Source organism: Aulonocara stuartgranti (assembly GCF_965226115.1).
Source record: "Aulonocara stuartgranti genome assembly, chromosome: 9".
Lineage (NCBI taxonomy): Eukaryota > Metazoa > Chordata > Actinopteri > Cichliformes > Cichlidae > Aulonocara > Aulonocara stuartgranti.
Genome location: NC_138960.1, coordinates 14,682,970 through 14,710,534, shown reverse-complemented (window position 1 = coordinate 14,710,534; position 27,565 = coordinate 14,682,970). Strand labels below are relative to the sequence as shown.

Genomic DNA, 27,565 nt, shown 5'->3' with positions numbered 1-27,565 from the left:
ACAGGAACTTGGTAACAGCAATAAGAGAATACGTAGTTTATTCCAAGAAGATATCGTGTCTCTCCCATATATATAATATCTTACTGGAACCAACATGTTCCACATATCACCTGAAAGACAGTCTGGATGATTCCATAAATATCTAATTGTAAACAAGGTGAAGGAAATCTCATATAAAATTCTTCATAAATGTTACCCAGCCAGTCACTATATGGTAACATTTAAAAGAGACATAAATACTAATTGAACTTTCTGTGGGGATCATCTAGAAACTGTGGCACATCTTTTTTGGTACTGTTCCTCTACACAGAGATTCTGGAAGAATTTAGCAGTTTTGTTATTGTCCATATTTTAAGGGAGTTTTCTTAATGATGGGAAAATGTTTTTATTCTGTTTCTTTAAGTTCACCAGGAAGAATGATAAATGTTTTTTATTATACATTTCTTAATACGTTTAGCTAAATGTTCTATCCATAAATGTAAGTTTATTAATAAAACACCACATTTCTGCTTTTTTATAAGGATATGGAATTGTACATACAATCAATATCAGACTCAACCAACAAAAAGGAGCAATATTTATATATGTTGATTTTTGCACGTACTCATATAATTATTTTTTTTACCCCTGGTTTTGTATGTTCATGTTCTGTTCTTTCTTAAACTTCATGTGTTTGTATGTTGTATACTTATTGTGTTTCAATAAAGTTCAGTAAAAAAGTACGTTCTAAATGAAGCTTCAGACGTCACTAATCACGTGACTCTGGCCAAACGAATCAAGCCTCGACACAGTGCTTCTGAAGCAGTTAATCTTTCTGACACACGCACCGGAGCGTCAGCTTCAAGCGGACCATCGCTACCTCTCACATCTAAAGGTAAGTGTCAAGGTAACTTTGAACTGAGTTCAGTCAATCTCGAGTTTTTTTAAGTTTTCTGTTGCTCTCTGTGAGAGGAGACCGTTAAAAGCGAGGCTCTCCAGAGTGTAGCAAAACAGGAAACCACAGCTGTGTGTGTGTAAGTGTGCAAACGAATATATTAGAAGTGCAAGTGAGCCACGAGTAAAGAAAGGTCAAGTTTCGTGAGTTGTTTTTCTCAACACTGATCACGCGCTCAACACTCTACACATACTTGCATCACACGCGCGCTCTCAAGCATCAGTATGTACAATTCTGGGCGTCACGTGAGTTGCAGGCGTTACCATATAACGGAAATCTCCATTGTTCTGTAGCTGAAGGCTTTTCAGTGAGTTTTTTGGACATCCTGATAATAATGAATTACAGTAGTCCAGCCTGGAAGTAATAAATGCATGAACTAGTTTTTCAGCGTCACTCTGAGACAGGATATTTCTAATTTTAGAGATGTTGCGCAAATGGAAGAAAGCAGTCTTACATATTTGTTTAATATGTGCGTTGAAGGACATGTCCTGGTCAAAAATGACTCCAAGGTTCCTCACAGCGTTACTGGAGGCCAAGGTAATGCCATCCAGAGTAAGAATCTGGTTAGATACCATATTTCTAAGCTTTTCAGGGCCGAGTACAATAACCTCAGTTTTATCTGAATTAAGAAGCAGAAAGTTAGCGGCCATCCAGGTCTTTATGTCTTTAAGACATTCCTGCAGTTAATCGACCTCTGTTGGGGGTAGCGTTCAGATAGCTGCTCTGCTCTATGTTGGTACAGGGCATTGAAGATGATAACAGTGGGTGGATTATATTCTTAAACTTAGTTACAGCGCTTTCAGAAAGACATCTACTTTGATAAAGTCTACTCTCCACCGCTGTGTAATCAATTATTGTAAATGTAAATGTTATCAGGAAATGATCAGACAGGAGAGGGTTTTCAGGAAACACTGTTAAATGTTCAGTTTCTATGCCATATGTTAAAACAAGATCTAGAGTGTGATTAAAGTGGTGGGTGGCTTCTTTTACATTTTGAGAGAAGCCAATTGAGTCTAATAACAGATTAAATGCCATGCTGAGGCTGTCATTTTTAGCATCTACATGGATGTTAAAATCACCCACAATAAATATTTTTATCTGAACTCAGAACTAAATTAGATGTAAAGTCTGAGAAATCAGACAAACTCTGTGTAAGGCCCAGGTGGACGATAGATGATAACAAGTAAGACTGGTTTCTGAGTTTCACAGCTGGGGTGGACAATGTTAAGCATCAGGCTTTCAAATGAATTAAAAGTCTGTCTTGGTCTTTCATTAATTAATAGGCTAGTGTGAAAAATTGCTGCCACACCGCCCCCTCGGCCTGTGCTTCGAGATTTCTGGTAGTTAGAATGACTCGGGGGTGTTGATTCATTTAAACTAACATAATCATCCTGCTGCAACCAGGTTTCTGTAAGGCAGAGTAAATCAATTTGTTGATCAATTATTAAGTCATGTACTAACAGAGACTTGGAGGAGAGAGACCTAATATTTAATAATCCACATTTCACTGTTTTACTCTTTGGTTCAGAGGTGGATACTGTATTGTTCTTTCTTTGTAATTGTTTATGTTTAAGTTGTTTGTTGCTGGTTTTTAGTTTGTTTTTTGTCTTTTTGGAAGCTGACACAGTCTCTATGGAGATAGGTTTTGGGGGGGGGTAGCAGGAGGAGAGAAGCTGCAGAGAGGCGTGTAAGACTGCAACTCTGCTTCCTGGTCCCAACTCTGGATAGTCATATTTTGGGGGGTTTAATAAATTTGTCCATATTTCTAGAAATGAGAGCTGCTCCATCCAAAGTGGGATGGATGCCGTCTCTCCTAACAAGACCAGGTTTCCTCCAGAAGGTTTGCCAATTATCTATGAAGCCCACATCATTTCTGGGACACCACTCAGACAGCCAGCAATTTAAGGAGAACATGCGGCTAAACATGTCACTCCTGGTCTGATTGGGGAGGGGACCAGAGAAAACGACAGAGTCCGACATTGTTTTGGCAAAGTTGCACACCAATTCAATATTGATTGTAGTGACCTCCGATTGGTGTAACCGGGTGTCATTACTGCCGATGTGAATTATGATCTTACTGAATTTATGTTTACCCTTAGCCAGCAGTTTTAAATTTCCTTCAATGTCGCCTGCTCTGGCCCCTGGAAGACAATTGACTATGGTTGCCGGTGTCTCTAGCTTCACATGTCTGAGAACAGAATCACCAATTACCAGAGTTCGACCCCCGGCGGGTGTGTCGCCGAGTGGGGAAAAACGGTTAGACACATGAACGGGTTGGTGGTGTACCTGGAGCTTCTGTTTAGGACTATGCTTCCTCCTCACCGTCACCCAGCCGCCCTCTTTCCCCAGCTGCTTGGGGTCTGCCGGGGAACAGCTAGCGGGGCCTACGCTATCTTCGGCTGCACCAGCTACAGGGGCCTGGCTAGCTATGGGTGAATGAAGGGTGCGAAGCCTCCTGAGTCTCCAATTCAGTAATCCTGGCCTCCAGCGCTGCAAATATGCTACATTTGTTACAGATATCATTACTGCTAAAGGAGGCCGAGGAGTAACTAAACATCTGACATAATGAGCAAGAAAGTGCAGGAGGGACAGGTGAAGTAGCCATGGTGCTAACGAGTCGGCTACGAGCTAAGCTAGCGAAACAGTACAGAGAAAGTGAGTGAATACTTTGGCTATGAATTAGGTAGTGAGTACACAGAAAGTGTGCTTCGCATGAAGCACGTGAAGATTATACTATGAAAAAGAATGTATTTAAAAGTTGTTAATTAAATTGCTAAGCAAATAAGCTACTCAGAAACACCACTGTGTTTGAGCAGGAACAGGAAGTGATACTCTACCGCAGAGCGAGCGAACACCAAGTGACAGCGCCACCAAGAGTCTTATCGTTGCAAATCAGTGTGTCGGCCCACTGGGCATTTGATTCCAATAACAGGCCTCAGTCTCTCCTGCTACTGGTCTGCCATACTGCTAAATTTGGTATCGGTGCTCAAACCTTTTGTGTCTGTTTGCCCACTTGGGGAAGCAAAATTCTTTTGTTTTTTGTGGTCAGATGAACATATGAGACACTTTGACTCTTCAGTGCAGTGTGGAGCCTAACAAAGATCTGTTTTGTGTCCCAGCTGATCAGCAGGAGGAGAAGAGTCTGACGGAGCAGCAGAGGAACATTTTCAGCTACTTGGACTCAGCTCAGCCACTACAGAGGAAACAATGAGCTCAACACAGAAGGTGACAGACAGAGCTGGGCGATATGACCAAAAATATTTATCACGATATACATTTGAAAATTTGCGATAACAATATAACTGACGATATAATTGATGCAAGACAAAATACTTTACAACTCCACAACTTTATTAGTGCAAAAAAAACCCCATCAATGTATTTGCACTTAAACAAGTATGGGCTGAAAATGTGGTCATAAATATTTTGTACTTGTAAAAAAGATTTGTATGTGTAAAAAGAATTTGTGTGTGCGTAAAAAAGATTTGTGTGCGGACTTAGAAAAAAAAACCCTGCAAGTTACAAATGCGGATTTTGACCCTATTTTTCTTCCTTTCATCTGATTGGTCAATCAGATTTCCTTCGTGGTGATGAAGGAAAACGCTGGGTTGGCATGTAAAAGGGCATTTATTCCCTTCAAAGACCTGCAGTTCAAAAAAAGCGCCCCTCCGACAGCCAAACCCATCTGTTCTCTGATTGGATTGTTACATTTGTGATTGACCAATCAGATGAAAGGAAGAAAAATAGGGTCAAAATCCGCACTTGTAACTTGCAGGGTTTTTTTTTTCTAAGTCCGCACACAAATCTTTTTTTACGCACGCACAAATCTTTTTTACGCACACACAATTTCTTTTTTACAAGTACAAAATATTTATGACCACATTTTGAGCCCGTAAACAAGCAGCTTTTTTTTTTTAATGTGTATTAAAATTTAACAGTGCAAATGCAAATGTCAGCCAATTTCCTCTGGAAAATCCTTTTGGTTAAACTGTCAGCAAGCAATTTGCATTTGCACTGTTAAATTTTTATATAACTTTAATGCACATAAAAAACAGCTGCTTGTTTAAGTGAAAATATATTGATGGATTTTTTTGCACTAATAAAGTTGTGGAGTTGTAAAGTATTTTGTCTCGCCTCAATTATATCGTCAGTTATATTGTTATCGCAAATTTTCAAATGTATATCGTGATAAATATTTTTGGTTATATCGCCCTGCTCTACTTTCATGTGTTACTGTTTAGGCTTAAATTGGTTTGATGTTTGGTGCCTTTTTCTTAATGTAAAAAAAACCCCTTAGGTTACAATCAGACATTTTTCTTGCATTTGATTTGATAAATTTTGATCTTTTGATTGATAAACTAAAATGTTATGGATTTTCACCAGCTGCTTTGTGCTGGAAAAAAATTATTTGGACAGAAGATAGCAGAAGGTTTATTGTAATGGTTGATAGGTTTGTAGCTTGAACCTATCCGCTGGAACGTTGAGGACAATATAATTACACTGCAAAGCAAGACACAAGTAGGCAAAGTTCTTCATGGTACTCGTGCACGGGAGAGACCGGACAAACGCCGTTCCTTCGCTTGACCCCAGTTGCTCTCGCCCGCTCTCCCGTACCACTGTTCTTTTATTGAGGTTACATGAATATGCATCGGTTCATTAACATATGACGTCTACATACACACAAAGAGTACCGTGTGTGTGTGTGTGTGTGTGTGTGTGTGTGTGTGTGAGAGATCCAGATGTGACCCTGTGAAGACTCCCCAAAGCTGGTGCCAGGAGTCTAGCGGTCCATCTGAACAAAAGGCTCTTATACTTAAACAGATATACGTGTGCTTGCTATACCATAAATCAATAAGAAAAGATACGACCTCTCCTAGGAGGTGTGATCTACGCCGGAACACTCTGTAGAGGGAGTGAACGCACTCCCCCTTCATGCTACACAGAGCTGTTACAGACCTCCTAGGATGAGACATTCTTTCAATCTACAAATGATTTCTGTATCACTTCTTCAATTATGAAAGATGTCATTAATGCACTAGTAATGTCTCATCTGGAGTATTGTTCAATCATTTGGTCAGCAGCTAATAAGACAGATCTTAACAGACTTCAGTTAGTCCAGAATAAAGCGTCCAGATTAGTGTTAAGATGTTCATACTATAATAATATTGATAAAATGTATTATCAACTTTCTTGGCTTCCTGTACAGACTAAAATATTCTATGGCTTACTTGTATTTATAAAGAAAGCAATTCTCTTAAACACACCACATTTATTTCTGCTCAGCTGCAGTATCCAGATGAAATACATAATCATATTACACAGTTTTCAACAAACTGCAATTTAGTAAATGCTTGAGTTAAAAGTAACTTTTTGTAAAACTGTTATATTTAGAGCAACTTTTAAGTGGAATAAATTGCCTTATAAAATTAGAGAATTATTCAAACTATTCAAAACTTCAATGAACATTTAAAAGCCGATTTACAGAACTTTTAGTTGTTGTAAATATTGTAAGAGATGGTTTGTTTTTTAAAATTGTGTAATGTGCCTCAATGTTATTGATATTATTATTATTATTATTGATTGCTTATATTTTAACAATTGTGAAACTTCACTGTGGATGTAAGAGCCAAATCATGTTGATATTTTGAATCCACTTTATTGTATAATATTTTATGTGATTGTATTTGACGGAAGACGAGCAACATGGAAGCTAATGGGGTTCTTTTTGAATAAACAAACATAAGATTTATTATCGCTGAATAATTATGTATAAATCTATACAAATTATAGAAATATGTAATAGGAAACAACACTATAAAATAAATTATAAAATAATATAAAAGTTTGCGTCTGTTTATGTGATTGTGTGTGTGTGTGTGTGTGTGTGTGTGTGTGTGTGTGTGTGTGTGTGTGTGTGTGTACAATCACGAGGGATGGGCATGATTTTAGTGTTTGAACAGTCATGAATTATTTTTAACAGCAGGTTGGGTGTAATGTGTTAGAACTACCAGCAGGTGGGGATAAGAGACCTTTAAGGTGTTTGGTGCCACACTCCACCTTCAGGTTTAAAACTAGTGTTAATGGAGGGAGTTTGAAGGTTGAGTTTGTTCCACGACTGCATTTCACTCACTGCCTCTGTTTGTATCTCTGTCACTGCAGGACCAACATGGAGCGAGAAGTCAGCGCTCTCAGGAGGCCGACAAACCTCACAGAAGAAAGGGAGAGAAAAAACACACCTGTGACGAGTGTGGGAAGGATTTTACTTTGAAGGCTAATCTAAAACGTCATCAGGTCATCCACACTGGAGAGAGACCGTTCAGCTGTGATCAGTGTGGCAGAGCTTTTACTCACAGTTGGAACTTACAGAAGCATCTACTTACCCACTCTGGAATTAAGCCATACAGCTGTGACGAGTGTGGGAAGGAGTTTGCTAGGAAGGGTCATCTAAAACAGCATCAGGTCATCCACACTGGAGAGAGACCGTTCAGCTGTGACTTGTGTGGAAAGTCTTTTTCCTTGAAGCGTTACCTAAAAAGACACCAACTCATCCACAGTGGAGTTAAAGCGTACAGCTGTGATCAGTGTGGCAGAGCTTTTAATTGCAGTAGCAGCTTACAGAGGCATCTAGTTACCCACTCTGGAATTAAGGCATACAGCTGTGACATCTGTGGAAAAACTTTCAGCCAGAGAGGGTTCCTAAATAGACACCTACGCATTCACACCAGACATGATGTGTACTGCTGTGAACAGTGTGGCAAATACTTTGCTACAGACACACAGTTAAAACGACACATGTTTATCCACACTGAGGGACGACCTTATAAATGTGACCTGTGTGAGAAGACTTTTAAAGCTCCACATTACCTGAGACTACACCAACAGATCCACACCAGAAAGAGACTCAACAAGTGCAGTTACTGTGAGGTATGTATTTATATTGTTATCTTGTCATTTTAGCCTGACTGTTTGGAACAACTCTGCTCATTAAACTGTGTTAGCATGTTAGCAATTCTACTGCATGGAAAAGCAGCTCTGAGTGATTATTCAGATTTTCATGTCAGTTATGATTTTAGTATTACTGTAGTATTATGGTGGTAGTATTGTAGTTATTGCAGCCCAGTAAACTGAGTGTGTTAACTGAAACAGTCAAATGTAATTGGACGTCTGCAGAGATGCTCTTTATTTCAGGCGACGTTCAGGATAAAAGTGTTGAAGGACTGACTTACACTGTCTTTGTGTCTTTGTTTAGAAGCAGAGCGACACAGATGGATCCAGTTCTCAACCCTGTCATCACTGTGGTGGTGGGAAAGACTTTCATTGTGACCTTTGTGGAAAAACTTTCAGTTGCCAAGCTGACCTAAAAACACATCAACGTAGACACACTGGAGACAAACTGAAATACTGCAAAGAATGTGGGAGAAGCTTCCCCACATCAGGTGGATTAAAAACACATGAACTGATTCACAGTGGGGTTAAAAAGCACCTCTGTGATCAGTGTGGGTCATCCTTCACCTCTCCATGTAAGCTTAAAAGACACAAACGAGTCCACACAGGAGAGAAACCATACAAGTGCAGACACTGTGACAGAAGCTTCTCAGATTCAGGTAATCGTAACAATCATGAACGTACACACGTGGAAGGAAACTACAGCTGTGACCAGTGTGACAAGAGCTTCAGGAATCTCAGTTCATACTCCACACACAAACGATCCCACGTTACTAATAAACTGTTTCACTGTTACCAATGTGCCAAAACATTCACTAAATTATCTGCTCTGTGCAAACATCAGCGTGATCACTCAGGGCTGAAATCACTCCCATCACTGGATCACAGTGAATCTGAAGAGACAGAAAGATCCTCTGGTTTCAGTGTCAGACTCAAAAAGCTTGAGATCAGGCTCCACAGAGTTCAGATAGAATCATTTAAACTTGTGTTGAACTGAACTGGTTGCTGGGCTGAACTTCTACATAATACAGATTTACATGGGATCTTATTTTCTGTTGTTTTACTGAGTCAGTTTTGTCCTTTTTTCTCTGTCCTGGTTTTGCTCGTCTGTAAATAATTGAAACTCAGTCAAATAGTTCATTGTTCTCCAGCAAAACGTTTTGGAAACTCATGTTTAACCTTTAAACTCTGACATGTTTTAGCACACAAGGCTTCATCGGGGAGTTCACTCATGATTGGACCATGAGAATAAAGGTTTTTAGTTCTTTCAAAGAGAGTCTTGGAGGTTTTTGATGTTTTGTTTTTTCTGAAATCACCTGAAAGAAAAACTATTTTTCTTGCTTTATGTAGTGTAGAAGTTTTTAATGTTTCTTTCATCTGTGATGTTCTTGAATGTGTTGACATGAAGATGGTACAAATAAACTGTCCTTTTAGCTTCAGCTCCTAATTTATTCATTATTTATGGATGTAGCACAGCAGCAGTGTCTTGATTAACACATGGAGGGCTCGGGATCTGATGGTGTCATCTCCCTAATTTGCCCACTGCATAAATCTCACTCTTTGCCCAAGAAATTGAAATAAATCTTGTTTCCCTGCTGGATAGTGATCCACTGTAACTCTGCTCCTCCTTCCTATTTAGGATTTCTGTGACTGAAGTAAAATTCCCTCCATCCATCACTCATCCCATCTAACCCAAAGTAAAATAAAGTTTTGCTCATCTTAAAAAAGTAACATACAAACAATAACTATAATACAGAAAAGGGCCATTAGATTAATAAATAATGTAGGGTACAGGGACCATACAAATGCACTCTTTGTCAAAATGCAAGCTATCAAATTCCAAGACTTGGTGAAGCTTAAAACAGCGCAGATAATGTATAAAGTAAGAAATAAATTGCTTCCCAAAGAAATCTGTAAATTGTTCATAGAAAGAGAAGGTGGGTATAACTTAAGAGGGAAATGGAATTTAAGAATACAAAGTGCTAGAACAACTTTAAGAACTATGTCTATCTCAATTGCAGGAGTTAAATTATGGAACAGTCTAACAGAAGAAATAAAAGACAGTCAAAACATAAAACAGTTTAAAGTAAAATATAAAAACCTAATTTTAAATAAGTATAAGAATGAAGAAAACGGGGTTAACCCAGGACGGTAATGTTGCTGGTAATGGTGTTGCGGTTCTTTTTTGTTATTTTGTTTTGTTTTCGTTTGTTGTTTTTCCATAACTTGTGTATCTGCAAATATACACATTCTGTATTTTTCATATGAAAGAAACTATACTGTGGTGGGGCTTGCTAATTTCTTGTTTTGATTTATGTATGTTATGTTTTGTTTTACTTCATATGTTTCATATGTTGTTTGTTTAATTTAAGACAAAAAAAATTAAATGAATGAATGGTAAAACTTGAGGGGTTAGGGACAAATAAGTAAATACTTCAGCCTACTCCTTTTCAAACAAATAATGGAATGATATTTTGTAATGATTGTGAAGGCACATGTTTGAAATGTTTGAAATAAAAATGAACTGAACTGAACTGAACTGAATATTGTTTGGAAAGGTAAAACCTACAGCTTCAGAATCAGCGCAAAAAGGGCGTAAAACACAAGGCCCGCCGACAGATCAGAACCAGCGAGCTGTCGGATTTCGGCCCTAACCGTGTCCGTGCCGTCGGGTGAGAAAGGCCACATCTCACTGATTCTGATGTGTCGGCGGGTCCGCGCTTTGTGTTTACGTCTTTGTGCATAATAGCCTACGTGTATCTGCTGTCATTTACTGTTTTAGCTGTTTGGTGGTTGTTGAAATTTAGTGAGGTTTAACCTGAGATTCTGGCGTTTGGGGCAAAATAAATTTATATTAAAAATCGATTCAGGATTTTAATGAATCAATATCACGTTATCCAAGCTAGAATCGATTTTAATCGATAATCAAAACCCACCCCTAGTAACTGTGTAATCATGCTTATGTACATCTGGATAATGACACAAACTGTGTGGCGCTCCACTTTTTAATAAACTAAAAGACATTATAGGATCTGTAGTGTTGTTTATTTATATTATGGTACTTATCAGTTGTGATATTTATTACTGTGTGCATACTTTATTAGAAGAGAAAAAAAAATCTCTTCCTTGCTGGTTCCATCGAAGAAGAAATGCTCAAGTGACTGTGTAGCACGTAGGTAATCCAATTCCACAACACAGCGTGATGAGGGAATCAGCTGTGTTTTGCTGCCCATTTTATTTCGAATCTGGCGCGAACCGGCGAGCCAGTTCCTGAATCAGTCACGTGGTACGGACTGCCCACGAGGCCTCGAACGTCACTGCATACGTAATCAAAGCGAGCCTCGATACGCGCTTCACAAAAATTCCCCCGAGATTACTCGACACGCTTCGAAGCTTCGACACATCACTACCTCTCACATCTAAAGGTAAGTGTCAAGGTAACTTTGAACTGTTCAGTCAATCTTGAGTTTATCGAAGTTTTCTGAAGGACGCTTTCTGTTGCTCTCTGTGAGAGAAGACCGTTAAAGGCGAGGCTCTCCAGAGTGTAGCAAAACAGGAAACCACAGCTGGGTGTGTGTAATGCTGGTCTTATGCTGGGCTTACACTGTGCGATTTTTGGCCCATTTTGAGCCGATTTTTGAGTCGTGCGACCGTTTTGGCGATCGGCCCGATTTTGGCCTTCATCGTGCGTCGTGCATCGCGTAGTATACGTGGGCTAATGCTGGGCAGACACTGCGATTTTTTTCAGTCGCGCGATTCAGCTCCTACTCAAACTGTACGTTGACTCGCAGGGGTTAGAAGTTCATAGGTCACGGTGCAGGGTCTCACACTATACGGCCCGATGCTCTGATGCGACCTGAGTGCTCACACTGTGCGTCCATAAAATGAAGGTTATAACGGAAATTCTGTCGCTCGCTCTCCCTCTCTGTCTTTCACTCACACAAACACACCACCACCATCAACTTTGCTAAATTGCTAATGAAAAACATTGATCAGGCAGCTGTGATTGAGCAGCAGTGTAGATCCAACTATTTTCACGGTTGTTGTGGTCGTGATAATTTTGTGAGGCCACATCGAAAAGGCTCGAATGAGCTTTCCAAAGTTCTACAAGTTGTGCCCCCATCGCTTGTGTCCAGATCACACACATGTGCTGTGCCGTCTTTTTCGCTGACATTTGTGTTTGCGCGTGCGCAGTGTGACAAACTGCACTGACACCCTGGTCAGTTCTTCTTTCATTGACTGAAGGGTACCAACAATTTTGTCCACGTCTACGGCGCTACTCCCTCGGACCGAGAAACCCCTCTCTCTTGGGTCTGGGTGACGGTATTGCTCTTGAGCTCATGTAGAGCACACTGTCCTTGCTAGAGACAGATGAAGGCGGATTCCTCTTCACTCAAGTCTTCCTCCGACAGCTGGCTTCACCAATTCACTGTTGCTGGCTGCAAAGGGTTACTACTCACTTGCAGGAGTGGCCGCAACCACTGGCAATAAGCTGCTCTTTATAGAGGACTCATGCTCGGGGAGACGTTTTCTGGTCCACCCTCTCTCCCAGAAGAGCCCCGGGAACGCTTGTGTCATCTTTGCATACCTCCACAATTACATATTGTTTAGTCTTTAAAAAAGAAATTGAGGTTTTCCGTGTACCACCAGAGAGAGACTAAGTACTACTAGTGGTATGTGTACCACAGTTTGAGAACCACTGTTCTAAACCATGCTGTGAAACTCCTGGGGACCACCCCTTAAGGGTGAGATTAAAAGTATATGTGTATGACTGAGGGGCTGCCCCTCAGATCTGCTCTGGGAGAAACATAAGAATGTAGAAGAGGTGAAGGGATTGTGTTTTTAAAAAAACAAAACAAACAAATACGTTCGATAAAGTGCTTTCGGTTCGGTATGCATATGTATCGAACAATACAAAATCTTTTATTTGTTTTATCAACTTTTCTTCCAACGATGCTGTCTGTGTTGAGCGCTCAGTAGATCTGTGTTCGACTACCCCGCCTAGGCTGCACTGTCGAGTGCAGATCCACTGAGCGCAGCACAAGCTAGCAAGACAGAAGCCAAGCTCGTTGCAATATGGCAACTGCCTCAACGCTACCCGAAATTGAACCTCCCCCACCTTCATTCAGATCTGGCGTTTGAAACTATCGTGATGTTCATGTGAAGCATGACCCTGATGGTAAGCGCGTCATGGACAAAAGTAAAACAGTATGTCCGATGTGCCACGCAATGCTCAATTGGTGGGAACTAGTGCGTTATCGCAGTTAGCTCGTTAACATGTTGATGCCGTCCAGCCCCACGCACACGATCCATGGTAACTCGTTAAGGGAGATTTGCAGCGTTATGGCGTTAACGTCATTTTAACGAGTTTAACGCTGACAGCACTAGTGGGAACACAATGAATATGACTGCACATTTATGCCGACATCATCCTAGTGCAAAGACAAGTGGAAGCAGACAAAAACAACAAGCACACATGCCACAAACGTTACCAGAGTCATTTAGGCAGCCGTTAGCACATGATTCTCCTTATGGGGACCTGATATGTTTAATATGCTGCTGAGAGTATAGCCCAGAAGAAGCGTATAGAATAGCTTTTATTTTGGAAAGAGCCATTTCTCTGTAATAAACTCTCTTTTCCAAAGATGAGCGATTCCTCAATCAGATTTATTTATTTATTTATTTTTGTTGTTTCAACATTAAATTTAAAAACTGTACTTTTGAGTTAAAATATATATTTATAATGTTAATAAATGACTAATTAAAAAGGCATGAACTTTTTTTTTTTTGTATCGAAAAAATATCGAACCGTGACACCAAAGTATCGAACAGAACTGAACTGTGAATTTTGTGTATCGTTGCACCCCTAGTTGGAGGTAAAAGTGCTATAATGAAAAACATTTCAAGAAAATGTAAAATAAATGTATTCCAGGATAAAACACAGCTGTCTTTGTCTTAATGCTGCAAATCGGTGTGTCGGCCCACTGGGCATTTGATTCTAATAACAGGCCTCAGTCTCTCCTGCTACTGGTCTGCATACTGCTAAATTTGGTATCGGTGCTCAAACCTTTTGTGTCTGTTTGCCCACCTCGGGAAGCAAAAATTTGTTGAACATATGAGACACTTTGACTCTTCAGTGCAGTGTGGAGCCTAACAAAGATCTGTTTTGTGTCCCAGCTGATCAGCAGGAGGAGAAGAGTCTGACGGAGCAGCAGAGGAACATTTTCAGCTACTTGGACTCAGCTCAGCCACTACAGAGAAAACAATGAGCTCAACACAGAAGGTGACAGACAGAGCAGGGCGATATGACCAAAAATATTTATCACGATATACATTTGAAAATTTGTGATAACAATATAGCTGACGATAAAATTGACACTAGACAAAATACTTTACAACTCCACGACTTTATCAGTGCAAAAAAACCCCATCAATGTATTTTCACTTAAACAAGCAGCTGTTTTTTTTATGTGCATTAAAGTTATATAAAAATTTAACAGTGCAAATACAAATGCCTTGGAGCAAATGTCGGCCAATTTCCTCTGGAAAATCCTTTTGGTTAAACTGTCAGCAAGCAATTTGCATTTGCACTGTTAAATTTTTATATAACTTTAATGCACATAAAAAAAACAGCTGCTTGTTTAAGTGAAAATATATTGATGGGTGTTTTGCACTAATAAAGTTGTGGAGTTGTAAAGTATTTTGTCTCGCGTCAATTACATCGTCAGTTATATTGTTATCACAAATTTTCAAATGTATATCGTGATAAATATTTTTGGTCATATCGCCCTGCTCTACTTTCATGTGTTACTGTTTAGGCTTAAATTGGTTTGATGTTTGGTGCCTTTTTCTTAATGTAAAAAAAAACAGTATTGTTCAATCATTTTGTCAGCAGCTAATAAGACAAACATAGGATTTATTATCACTGAATGGTTATGTATAAATCTAGAAAAAGTAAGTGTGTGTGTGTGTGTGTGTGTGTGTGTGTGTGTGTGTGTGTACACAATCAGGAGGAATGGGCATGATTTTAGTGTTTGAACAGTCATGAATTATTTTTAACAGCAGGTTGGATGTAATGTGTTAGAACTACCAGCAGGTGGGGATAAGAGACCTTTAAGGTGTTTGGTGCCACACTCCACCTTCAGGTTTAAAACTAGTGTTAATGGAGGGAGTTTGAAGGTTGAGTTTGTTCCACGACTGCATTTCACTCACTGCCTCTGTTTGTATCTCTGTCACTGCAGGACCAACATGGAGCGAGAAGTCAGCGCTCTCAGGAGGCCGACAAACCTCACAGAAGAAAGGGAGAGAAAACATACACCTGTGACGAGTGTGGGAAGGATTTTACTTTGAAGGCTAATCTAAAACAGCATCAGGTCATCCACAGTGGAGAGAGACCGTTCAGCTGTGACTTGTGTGGAAAGTCTTTTTCCTGGAAGGAATCCCTAAAACAACACCATCTCATCCACAGTGGAGTTAAAGGGTACAGCTGTGATCAGTGTGGCAGAGCTTTTAATTGCAGTAGCAACTTACAGAATCATCTAGTTACCCACTCTGGAATTAAGGCATACAGCTGTGACGAGTGTGGGAAGGAGTTTACTGAGAAGGCTGAACTAAAACGTCATCAGGTCATTCACACTGGAGAGAGACTGTTCAGCTGTGATCAGTGTGGCAGAGCTTTCAATTGCAGTAGCAGCTTACAGAGTCATCTAGTCACCCACTCTGGAATTAAGGCATACAGCTGTGACATCTGTGGAAAAACTTTCAGCCAGGGAGGGCACCGAAATACACACCAACAGATCCACACCAGAAAGAGACTCTACAAGTGCAGTTACTGTGAGGTATGTATTTATATTGTTATCTTGTCATTTTAGCCTGACTGTTTGGAACAACTCTGCTCATTAAACTGTGTTAGCATGTTAGCAATTCTACTGCATGGAAAAGCAGCTCTGAGTGATTATTCAGATTTTCATGTCAGTTGTGATTTTAGTATTACTGTAGTATTATGGTGGTAGTATTGTAGTTATTGCAGCCCAGTAAACTGAGTGTGTTAACTGAAACAGTCAAATGTAATTGGACGTCTGCAGAGATGCTCTTTATTTCAGGCGACGTTCAGGATAAAAGTGTTGAAGGACTGACTTACACTGTCTTTGTGTCTTTGTTTAGAAGCAGAGCCACACAGATGGATCCAGTTCTCAACCCTGTCATCACCGTGGTGGTGGGAAAGACTTTCGTTGTGACCTCTGTGGAAAAACTTTCAGCCATGAAAGGAGCTTAAAAAGACATCAACGTAGACACACTGGAGACAAACTGAAATACTGCAAAGAATGTGGGAGAAGCTTCACCACACCACATCACTTAAAACAACATGAACTGATTCACAGTGGGGTTAAAAAGCACCTCTGTGATCAGTGTGGGTCATCCTTCACCTCTGCAGGTCAACTTAAAAAGCACAAACGAGTCCACACTGGAGAGAAACCATACAAGTGCAGACACTGTGACAAAAGCTTCTCACAATCAGGTCATCGTAACAAGCATGAACGTACACACATGGAAGGAAACTACAGCTGTGACCAGTGTGACAAGAGCTTCAGGAATCTCAGTTCATACTCCGAACACAAACGATCCCACGTTACTAATAAACTGTTTCACTGTTACCAATGTGCCCAAACATTCACTAAATTATCTGCTCTGTGCAAACATCAGCGTGATCACTCAGGGCTGAAATCACTCCCATAACTGGATCACAGTGAATCTGAAGAGACAGAAAGATCCTCTGGTTTCAGTGTCAGACTCAAAAAGCTTGAGATCAGGCTCCACAGAGTTCAGATAGAATCATTTAAACTTGTGTTGAACTGAACTGGTTGCTGGGCTGAACTTCTACATAATACAGATTTACATGGGATCTTATTTTCTGTCGTTTTACTGAGTCAGTTTTGTCCTTTTTTCTCTGTCCTGGTTTTGCTCGTCTGTAAATAATTGAAACTCAGTCAAATAGTTCATTGTTCTCCAGCAAAACGTTTTGGAAACTCATGTTTAACCTTTAAACTCTGACATGTTTTAGCACACAAAGCTTCATCGGGGAGTTCACTCATGATTGGACCATGAGAATAAAGGTTTTTAGTTCTTTCAAAGAGAGTCTTGGAGGTGTTTGATGTTTCTGTTTTTCTACATAAAGCAAGAAAAATAGTTTCTTGCTTTATGTAGTGTGGAAGTTTTTAATGTTTCTTTCATCTGTGATGTTCTTGAATGTGTTGACATGAAGATGGTACAAATAAACTGTCCTTTTAGCTTCTGCTCCTAATTTATTCATTATTTATGGATGTAGCACAGCAGCAGTGTCTTGATTAACACATGGAGGGCTCGGGGTCTGATGGTAAATAATGTTTTGTGTCCTTGTAGGCAAGGCAAGGCAAGTTTATTTGTATAGCACAATTCAACAACAAGGTGATTCAAAGTGCTTTACAGAGACATTAGAAACAAGAACAAATAAAAAGCATGATTTAAAATTGATTAAAACAAGCAAATAAACTAACTAATTAACAAACAAACAAACAAACAACAGTATATAAAATCAAAACAGATAAAATCAGAACAGTAGATAAAATCAGTAGTTAAATGTAAGTTTTGAAATTTAAGCTTAAAGTGTGGATTTGGTGCTTTATTCAAATGCAGCTGAGAACAGGTGAGTCTTCAACCTGGATTTAAATAAACTGAGTGTTTCAGCTGATCTGAGGCTTTCTGGGAGTTTGTTCCAGATATAAGGAGCATAAAAGCTGAATGCAGCTTCTCCGTGTCTGGTTCTGATTCTGGGAACTGATAAAAGACCGGATCCAGATGACCTGAGGGATCTGGAAGGTTCATACTGGGTCAGGAGGTCATTGATGTATTTTGGTCCTAAACCATTCAGAGCTTTATAGGCCAGCATCAGAACTTTAAAGTCTATCCTCTGACGGACAGGCAGCCAGTGTAAGGACCTCAGAGCTGGACTGATGTGGTCCACTTTTTTGGTCTTAGTGAGGACTCGAGCAGCAGAGTTCTGAATGAGCTGTAGTTGTCTGACTGATTTTTTAGGTAGACCTGTAAAGATGCTGTTACAGTAATCAAGCCTACTAAAGATGAATGCATGGACTAGTTTTTCCAGGTCCTGTTGAGACATCAGATCTTTTATCCTTGATATATTCTTGAGGTGATAGTAAGCTGACTTTGTTATTGTCTTAATGTGTTTTTCTAAGTTTAGGTCTGCATCCATCACTACACCCAAATTTCTCGCCTGGTTTGTGGTTTTTAGATGTATAGATTGAAGTTCTCTGGTGACCTGTAATCGTTTTTCTTTGGCGCCAAAGACTATTACCTCAGTTTTGTTTTTGTTTAGCTGGAGAAAATTGTGGCACAACCAGTCATTGATTTCCTCAATGCATTTACCAAGAGCCTGTACAGGGCCTCGGTCTCCTGGTGACATTGTGATATATATTTGTGTGTCATCTGCATAGCTGTGGTAGTTTATTTTGTTGTTGTTTATAATCTGTGCCAGTGGGAGCATGTAGATGTTAAACAGAAGGGGTCCCAAGATGGAACCTTGGGGAACTCCACATGTGATACTTGTCTGCTCAGATGTGAAGTTACCTATTGATACAAAGTATTTCCTGTTTTCTACGTATGTTTTGAACCAGTTTAGTACAGTTCCTGAAAGACCTGTCCAGTTCTCCAGTCGTTTGAGTAATATGTTGTGGTCAACTGTATCAAATGCTGCACTGAGATCCAGTAAAACTAAGACTGACATTTTTCCACTGTCTGTATTCAGACATATGTCATTGAACACTTTGGTCAGAGCGGTTTCAGTGATGTGATTCTGTCTAAAACCTGACTGGAAGGCATCGTAGCAATTATTCTGTTTTAAGAAGTAACTGAGCTGTTGAGAAACTGCTTTTTCAATGATCTTACTTAAAAACGGGAGATTTGAGATCGGCCTGTAGTTGTTCATTTGTGTCTTGTCAAGATTGTCCTTTTTCAGTATAGGTTTGATTACAGCAGTTTTTAGTGATTCTGGAAACACACCTGATAATAAAGAAAAGTTGACGATCTGTAACAGGTCTGACTCTAAAGTCTTTGAGACCTTTTTGAAAAAACTTGTTGGCAGGACATCTAAACAGCAGGAGGAGGAGTTCAGTTGACCTAAGATGTCCTCCAGGTCTTTGCTGTTAATAGGTTGAAACTGTTTCATGGTGTTTAAACAGTTTTTTGGTGGACACAGTACATATCCTGGATCTGCTGTTGATGTACCAACTGCTTGTCTAATCTTTTGGATTTTGTCAGTGAAGAATTTGGCAAAGTCATTGCAGGCCATGGTCGAATGAAGTTCAGCTGCCACTGACACAGGAGGGTTTGTTAGCCTGTCAGCTGTAGAAAATAAGACCCGAGCATTATGGCTGTTTTTAGTGATGATGTCAGAGAAGTAGGACCTCCTTGCATTCCTCAGTTGTAAATTATAATTGTGAAGTTTCTCTTTATAAATGTCATAATGAACCTGGAGGTTTGTTTTTCTCCATCTGTGCTCAGCTTTCCTACACTCTCTTTTTTCATTTTTCACCAGTGTGGAGTTTCTCCATGGAGACTTTTTCCTTCCAGAGATAACCTTCACCTTAATGGGAGCAATTATGTCCATTACATTTAACATGTTAGCATTGAAGCTATTGACGAGCTCATTGACTGACCCTCTGGACAGGTCAGGTGTTAATGGGAAGACCTGGTTAAAGATCTCACTACTGTCTTCAGTTATACACCGTTTTGTGATCACTGTTGTTGATATATTTGTGTGGGCTGAGATTTTACTTTCAAAGAAAACACAGTAATGATCAGACAGGCCCACATCAGACACAGTAACCTTTGAAATGCTCAGGCCTTTGGAGATCAGTAGGTCAAGAGTGTGTCCTCTATTATGTGTGGCCTCTGTTACATGCTGAGTCAGCCCAAAGTTGCCCAGAGTGTTACTCAGGTCTTTAGTCCCTTTGTCCTGAGGGTTGTCCACATGAATGTTAAAATCCCCAGCAATAATTACACAGTCAAAATCAACACAGATCACAGACAGCAGTTCACTGAGGTCATTAAAAAAGTCTGTGCAGTATTTGGGAGGCCTGTAAACATTAAGAAACACAACTTTGGATGGGGCCTTCAGCTGTAAAGCCACATATTCAAAAGACTGAAAACTTCCAGGAGATAGCTGCTTACATTGAAATGATTCATTAAATAAGACATTAAATAAGACAGCAACCCCTCCTCCTCTCCTGCTCGCCCTGACCTCACTGATAAAACTGTAGTTAGGAGGGGTCGTCTCGATGAGAACAGCTCCACTGTTACTTTGGTCCAACCAAGTTTCAGTTAAAAACATAAAATCAAGGCTGTGCTCAGTGATTAAATCATTAATTAAAAATGTTTTCCCAGCTAGAGATCTAATGTTTAATAAAGCCAACTTAAGTGTTTTAGAGGTATTACTTGTCCCCTCGTGTTTGGGAGCAGTCTGTGGCACACAAGGTATGTTTACTATGTTTAAAGATCTTTTAGAGTGCAGCTCTCTGTGTTTTGACCAGGCCACATGTCTCCTGTCACCTAAAAGTACAGAAATTTTAAAACCTTCTAGTAAACAGGGTCCCAGCTTCTCCTGGGAAAAGTCATCACTGCCATAATCCTCACAGCCCGGACCCTTCACACATCACATATCAGACTGCGGAGACAGGGCATGAAGAGGAACTAAGGGGGGCGAGGCTGGGCAATGTGACTGGGCAATGTACACATCATACAGCTCAGCTGTTCCACAGATGTCAGGTTTACACAGTGGGATGGTTTGTAAGAACGCAGCTCTCCTGTGGATAAATCCTTACTCTTAGCCTCAGGACCTCACACAGTCCCAGCAGGTTCGGTCAGAAGATTTATCCCTTATACCAAAACGTCACTGAGTCTCCTGGTTGAACTGGCTGCGTGCATCTCTGAATGTAAATTGGTGTACTATTAATAGATCACTCTTGAACGGTATCGTCACCCTAATTTGCCCACTTAGTAAATCTCACTCTTTGCCAAGAAATTGAAATAAATCTTGTTTCCCTGCTGGATAGTGATCCACTGTAACTCTGCTCCTCCTTCCTGTTTAGGATTTCTGTGGCTGAAGTAAAATTCCCTCCATCCATCAGTTATCCCAGCTAACCCAAAGTAAAAGAAAGTTTTGCTCATCTTAAAAAAGCATTACAATAATGGGCATTACCAATGCAAACTGAATAATACAGAAGATGAAAGAATAGACTTTGATCAGTTAATAAAGCTCATGATCTTGATTCATTGTGGCTGCTACACAGATACTTCTGGGTCACTTCTCTCAGTTAGGAGCTTTCCTCACCAAACTGACTGTTGGACCACACCCCTGGTTTCATGAGAAGTTGTTTCAGCCATGATTTCTCTTCCTGTATTTCAGAGTAAAGACTGAAGTGACAAATGGAAACATGTTTAAAAAACGCAATGTGAGAGAGACGTTGAGGTCCTTAGAAGTTACCCTGGGTTTTTCTGTCACCCTGCTAGATGTTACACACCTTGTCATTGGACTGATTTCTAAATTAAATGCGACGTAATATTTGCTCTTGGTTTGTTTCTCCTGTACAGAACCTTGCAGTACAACAGAAACCTAAAAACATTATTTGTAGTTGTTATTCTTAGTTGTTCTGCTGCCTAAATACCACAGGGTGTAATTATGAAGTTATTGAGCTGCACATACTTTACGACCTGCTTAAGTTCGAGGTCACAGTGTCTGTAGAGCAGCTGGAACATAATGAAGTCTACAAGGTTAAAGTTTTATCTTCACTTGTTGTTCTCTCTGCTGCTTGGTTTGATGGATCTGAGAGCTTTTGTTTTTATTACTGTTATTATAATTATCATTAATATTTTACTCTTTAAAAGCTTTAAAATAGTGTTTGTGTTTTGAAAAGTTGATTTAAGAATTGAACAGAAACATCTGTCATAAAAATCGCCCAAAGGCACAGAGACAAACTCAAAGGATGCAACCTGTAACTTTCTCTTCCTTCATGTCAGCACCATCATCGATTATTTATAGTAAATGCATATAGCAACAGTAACACTTTAGTTTGGATTTCATAATTTCTGTAATTGGAAAATATTATTTTGTTTAAAGACAGAAGTGAGTGCGTAGTTGCAACATTAAAGTGAAATATTTAATAGTCTAATAACAGATTATCAGAGGTGGGACCAAGTCATTGTTTTGCAAGTCTCAAGTCTTTATCCTCAAGTCTCAAGTCAAGTCTCAAGTAATGTCAGGCAAGTCCGAGTCAAGTCACAAGTCTGAAACTTTGAATTTCAAGTCCTTTCGAGTCTATAAAAAAAAAACAACGAAAAAATAATGTTGCAGTTATGCTAAATGTAAATATTAGACCATGTAATTTTAAAATCTGTGTTTTTCTCAACACATGACAAAATAGTGAACTTAGAAAATATACACAAATTGTGAAATTGCACCTCTTTAAAATGCAGCTCAATTAAACCTAGCTCCTAGAATAATTTTCACCGACAGTTCTGAGATAAGCTGCATGTTATTCTTGGATGCGGTTGTAGGACCAGCTTTAAAATCGCATGACAAAAATATCATACACATTAAAAAAAAACTGCATCACCAACGTAGCCTGGACAACATTTGCTAGTTAGATGAAGTCAGCTATCTCATCTTAGCATATTTATATGCATATTTATAATCATACGGTTCTTGGAGTGAGTGCATACACTCATGAAGTTTAGTAACTTCAGGTCACTGCAACAAGCCCAGGTACAGTTTACCGCCGGATGGGTGCAGGACCTTGAAATGCACCGTGTAGAACGAAAGACCATCGTACGTATCATAAGTTTACCAGTCTCACAAATCGTCTTCATAAATACACATTCGTTAACCGTTTATTAATAGGACCTTTGAGCTCAATGGTAATTAATTAGTAGTGGAAATAATTTCTGGTAGCATCACAGAAATGTAGCAGTGACAATAATATTGTATGCTGTAATCGTACTGGGCAATTAGTGATACAAAAAACCTGTTTTATCCTGTGAATAAAAGTATATGTTTTTGTCAATGTACCATAATAACAGAAGCGAAACGCAATATTGTGTCAGGACAATTCACTATTTATGCACAATAAATAAAGGAGCATAGCGCGACAATTTCTGTTCAGCGCCAGACTTGCTTGTAACCTATATCACCAATTATGTTATGAAAATGACGCATTAACTACAACAGCAGACTGACCTTTGTGTAAATGCTTGGAGCAGACTAACCTGTGAGCTGGAGTGTTCTGGGACGTTATATTTGATCTTTGAATGGCTGCAATCCAGGCCATCCGTCGCCTCTTTGTTACTTCGGGAACAATTTCTCTTCAACAACGTAATCCGATAACAACCGATCTCTTTACCCGTCGGCTTCCCGTGGCTGTCATGCGACCGGCTATTGCAGTTAATAATACAACAGCTTCTTGACATTTTTGTGTTTCTTTTTATCGCTGTATAACTGATTTTAATTGAAAGCCTGCGTGCGCTAGTACCGCTTGCCACGAGTTCCCAGAATCCTTTGCGGTTCTACCCGTGAATGACGTCACATTTTCAATCTCTATATAATATGCATGTTAAATTTTATATTTGGGGTAAAATATCAAGTCTTTTCAAGTAAACCGGTTCAAGTCCAATTCAAGTCCCAAGTCATTGGTGTAAAAGTCCAAGTCAAGTCACAAGTCTTAGAACATTTTTTCAAGTCAAGTCTAAAGTCATAAAATTAATGACTCGAGTCTGACTCGAGTCCAAGTCATGTGACTCGAGTCCACACCTCTGCAGATTATGTGTTGAAGCTGTCGTTTCAGGAGGAGAGAAGCTGCAGAGAGGCGTGTAAGACTGCAACTCTGCTTCCTGGTCCCAGCTCTGGATAGTCATATTTTAGGGGGTTTAATAAATTGGTCCATATTTCTAGAAATGAGAGCTGCTCCATCCAAAGTGGGATGGATGCCGTCTCTCCTAACAAGACCAGGTTTCCTCCAGAAGATTTGCCAATTATCTATGAAGCCCACATCGTTTCTTGGACACCACTCAGACAGCCAGCAACTTAAGGAGAACATGTGGCTAAACATGTCACTCCTGGGCTGTATCCCAAAGGCTGCTCGAAATGCGGCCCTCAAATGTTTCCTTCATTTCCCTGAATTCTAAGGATGTGTCGGTGTAGACTTCGTGGCCCAACATATCCCAGATTGCATAGCGCAGTGGTGGATGTGGATAATTTTGCCGAAAAAAACGGTGGAAGCGGAGCGGCCAAAGAGTAAACGTTTAAAAGTAAGTACTGTTATGATGTCTCAACAGGACCTGGAAAAACTAGTCCATGCATTCATCTTTAGTAGGCTTGATTACTGTAACGGCATCTTTACAGGTCTACCTAAAAAATCAGTCAGACAACTGCAGCTCATTCAGAACTCTGCTGCTCGAGTCCTCACTAAGACCAAAAAAGTGGACCACATCAGTCCAGCTCTGAGGTCTTTACTCTGGCTGCCTGTCCGTCAGAGGATAGACTTTGAAGTTCTGATGCTGGTCTATAAAGCTCTGAATGGTTTAGGACCAAAATACTAGTGATGGTGATATAAAGCCTCGTGATGAACTGAAGCTTTCATCCAACTGGTCGACTCATGGTTCGAAGCATTGTGATGATTCATTTGCTCTACTTCGCCATCAAGTGGACGATTCAAGTGACACAAGCTCTGTGATTATAATGATGTGACGTGTAAACCGCTAAACTGAATAAATAAATTGTTTTCATGATTATTTATCCCGAATATTGTCTCAGTATGTCTGATACAAAAGAGAAAGTGGAACCTATCAGGACAGAGTTTTGGTATGATTGTGTAACTGTTAGAGCTGGGTATCGTCACTGATTTCTAGAATCGATTCGATCCGATCTGGGTAAATTTTTCCTCAGACAGTCAGAAATGTTATAATTCAGATCACGGATCAGTACATTTCCATAATTTTATATCTATAAAAAGAAAGATGAGATTTGCGAGACTTTATCAAAGGTGTAAGCATCACAGCAGATGCCTTTGTATCAAAGTAGCTGAGGCTAAAACAGAAAAATGATTTTATAAAAATATTCTGCAGTAGATCAAAAACGAAAGAAAACCATTAATCAACATATGAACATTACCTGATGCTGCTGAAGTGAAGCAGAGAAAAGTTACAGAGGTTTAGAGACACGGCTAAGCGTTTTGCATTTTGCATAATTTTAAAAAGTTTAAATTTGTTCAGTAGCCTACTGAACAGCAGAAATCAGGTTTTCTTTTTGGAAGTAAGTAAAAGGGAAAAAAACAGCGACCGACAGCGCTGTAAACAACGGTAGACTTGTGCATAACAAGCAAGCGAATAATGCAGAAAACAGATTTTTAGACGGGAAACTGTTCTTGGAGTACAGAGAGAGACCACGAGCTGTGCATGAAGTGTGATTTTATCGTGGTGGAAGCAAAATAGCAAAAGTCAGAGGGAATTCATGGCTATGTTTATGTGAAGCGTAGTTTGGATCTTCTTTTGCTGCTGGTTCAGTCAATATTGTTTGGAGAGGTAAAACCTACAGCTTCAGAATCAGCGCAAAAAGGGCGTAAAACACAAGGCCCGCCGACAGATCAGAACCAGCGAGCTGTCGGATTTCGGCCCTAACCGTGTCCGTGCTGTCGGGTGAGAAAGGCCACATCTCACTGATTCTGATGTGTCGGCGGGACCGCGCTTTGTGTTTACGTCTTTGTGCATAATAGCCTACGTGTATCTGCTGTCATTTACTGTTTTAGCTGTTTGGTGGTTGTTGAAATTTAGTGAAGTTTAACCTGAGATTCTGGCGTTTGGGGCAAAATAAATTTATATTAAAAATCGATTCAGGATTTTAATGAATCAATATCACGTTATCCAAGCTAGAATCGATTTTAATCGATAATCAAAACCCACCCCTAGTAACTGTGTAATCATGCTTATGTACATCTGGATAATGACACAAACTGTGTGGCGCTCCACTTTTTAATAAACTAAAAGACATTATAGGATCTGTAGTGTTGTTTATTTATATTATGGTACTTATCAGTTGTGATATTTATTACTGTGTGCATACTTTATTAGAAGAGAAAAAAATCTCTTCCTTGCTGGTTCCATCGAAGAAGAAATGCTCAAGTGACTGTGTAGCACGTAGGTAATCCAATTCCACAACACAGCGTGATGAGGGAATCAGCTGTGTTTTGCTGCCCATTTTATTTCGAATCTGGCGCGAACCGGCGAGCCAGTTCCTGAATCAGTCACGTGGTACGGACTGCCCACGAGGCCTCGAACGTCACTGCATACGTAATCAAAGCGAGCCTCGATACGCGCTTCACAAAAATTCCCCCGAGATTACTCGACACGCTTCGAAGCTTCGACACATCACTACCTCTCACATCTAAAGGTAAGTGTCAAGGTAACTTTGAACTGTTCAGTCAATCTTGAGTTTATCGAAGTTTTCTGAAGGACGCTTTCTGTTGCTCTCTGTGAGAGAAGACCGTTAAAGGCGAGGCTCTCCAGAGTGTAGCAAAACAGGAAACCACAGCTGGGTGTGTGTAATGCTGGGCTTATGCTGGGCTTACACTGTGCGATTTTTGGCCCATTTTGAGCCGATTTTTGAGTCGTGCGACCGTTTTGGCGATCTGCCCGATTTTGGCCTTCGTCGTGCATCGCGTAGTATACGTGGGCTAATGCTGGGCAGACACTGCGATTTTTTTCAGTCGCGCGATTCAGCTCCTACTCAAACTGTACGTTGACTCGCAGGGGTTAGAAGTTCATAGGTCACGGTGCAGGGTCTCACACTATACGGCCCGATGCTCTGATGCGACCTGAGTGCTCACACTGTGCGTCCATAAAATGAAGGTTATAACGGAAATTCTGTCGCTCGCTCTCCCGCTCTGTCTTTCACTCACACAAACACACCACCACCATCAACTTTGCTAAATTGCTAATGAAAAACATTGATCAGGCAGCTGTGATTGAGCAGCAGTGTAGATCCAACTATTTTCACCTTTGTTGTGGTCGTGATTGTTTCATCTTGTTCTCTCTATAAACTTCACAAGATGCTCGATTGAACTTTCCCTCCTCCGAGGTAAACTTTTATTAAACTCTTAATAAACAGTCATGAGTCTCCGGTTCTCACCTTCCGGTGTTACACTCTCAAGACCCCGGGTGGAACACACAGGTAAATGCAATTCCCATTGCTACATCCCTTTTCTTTTACAAAGACAATGAACTATTCATAAGTTGAGAACTCAATTTGCAACTGGAACAAAACTTAGACATGACATTTCTTTGTTAGACACAATTTTCTTCAAAAATAAAAATTCTTTCTTCCACTTACTTTTTTAGCTTTCTTTCTATTTTCCTTTAGTATTACTTTTATTCATTTTTTCTGTTTTGTTTCTCATTTCCTTATTTTTATTTTTATTTTTCTTCCAAACAAGTAAACAGATCACAAAGCCATAACTCAAAATATTATCACAGATGTTCTGCTCTGTTCTCTAACCAGTAAACAAATCACAACATATAACTCAAATGTCGTCACAGATTTTTTTCTTTTGTCTTTCCTCTGACAAGTAAACAAATTACAGCGTATAA

The 27,565-nt window shown here is 39.8% G+C and overlaps 3 protein-coding genes across 5 annotated transcripts in view; all 3 read left to right on the top strand.

Annotated features, from left to right (window-relative positions):
• Positions 1-383: 383 nt before the first annotated feature.
• LOC309714062 (uncharacterized protein) lies at positions 384-10,423 on the top strand. 2 transcript variants are annotated; one of them, XM_082546171.1, is made up of 4 exons: positions 384-874; positions 4,054-4,159; positions 7,094-7,858; positions 8,187-10,423. In XM_082546171.1, the coding sequence occupies exons 2-4, from the start codon at positions 4,142-4,144 to the stop codon at positions 8,874-8,876; spliced, it is 1,473 nt and encodes a 490-aa protein (XP_082402297.1). In that variant the 5' UTR covers positions 384-874; positions 4,054-4,141; the 3' UTR covers positions 8,877-10,423. The 2 variants fall into 2 exon arrangements, with proteins under 2 accessions (XP_082402297.1, XP_082402296.1); XM_082546170.1 differs by having other exon boundaries at positions 385-874; positions 8,184-10,423.
• A 666-nt stretch (positions 10,424-11,089) lies between these two features.
• LOC309714072 (uncharacterized protein) lies at positions 11,090-17,180 on the top strand. 2 transcript variants are annotated; one of them, XM_082546194.1, is made up of 4 exons: positions 11,090-11,304; positions 14,057-14,162; positions 15,121-15,717; positions 16,046-17,180. In XM_082546194.1, the coding sequence occupies exons 2-4, from the start codon at positions 14,145-14,147 to the stop codon at positions 16,613-16,615; spliced, it is 1,185 nt and encodes a 394-aa protein (XP_082402320.1). In that variant the 5' UTR covers positions 11,090-11,304; positions 14,057-14,144; the 3' UTR covers positions 16,616-17,180. The 2 variants fall into 2 exon arrangements, with proteins under 2 accessions (XP_082402320.1, XP_082402319.1); XM_082546193.1 differs by having other exon boundaries at positions 11,095-11,304; positions 16,043-17,180.
• Positions 17,181-25,553: 8,373 nt separating this feature from the next.
• The window catches only part of LOC309714053 (zinc finger MYM-type protein 1-like), a 54,968-nt gene continuing 52,956 nt past the window's right edge, over positions 25,554-27,565 (top strand). Inside the window, exon 1 of the mRNA XM_082546126.1 lies at positions 25,554-26,369. The gene's annotated coding sequence lies outside the window, so the exon portion shown is untranslated. The remainder of the gene's footprint in view (positions 26,370-27,565) is intronic.

Bases quoted from the DNA above. Each gene is read 5' to 3' on its own strand.
- LOC309714062 (XM_082546170.1), top strand. The intron at 7,859-8,183 runs GTATGTATTTAT...GTCTTTGTTTAG, and splicing joins ACAAGTGCAGTTACTGTGAG to AAGCAGAGCGACACAGATGG.
- LOC309714072 (XM_082546193.1), top strand. The intron at 15,718-16,042 runs GTATGTATTTAT...GTCTTTGTTTAG, and splicing joins ACAAGTGCAGTTACTGTGAG to AAGCAGAGCCACACAGATGG.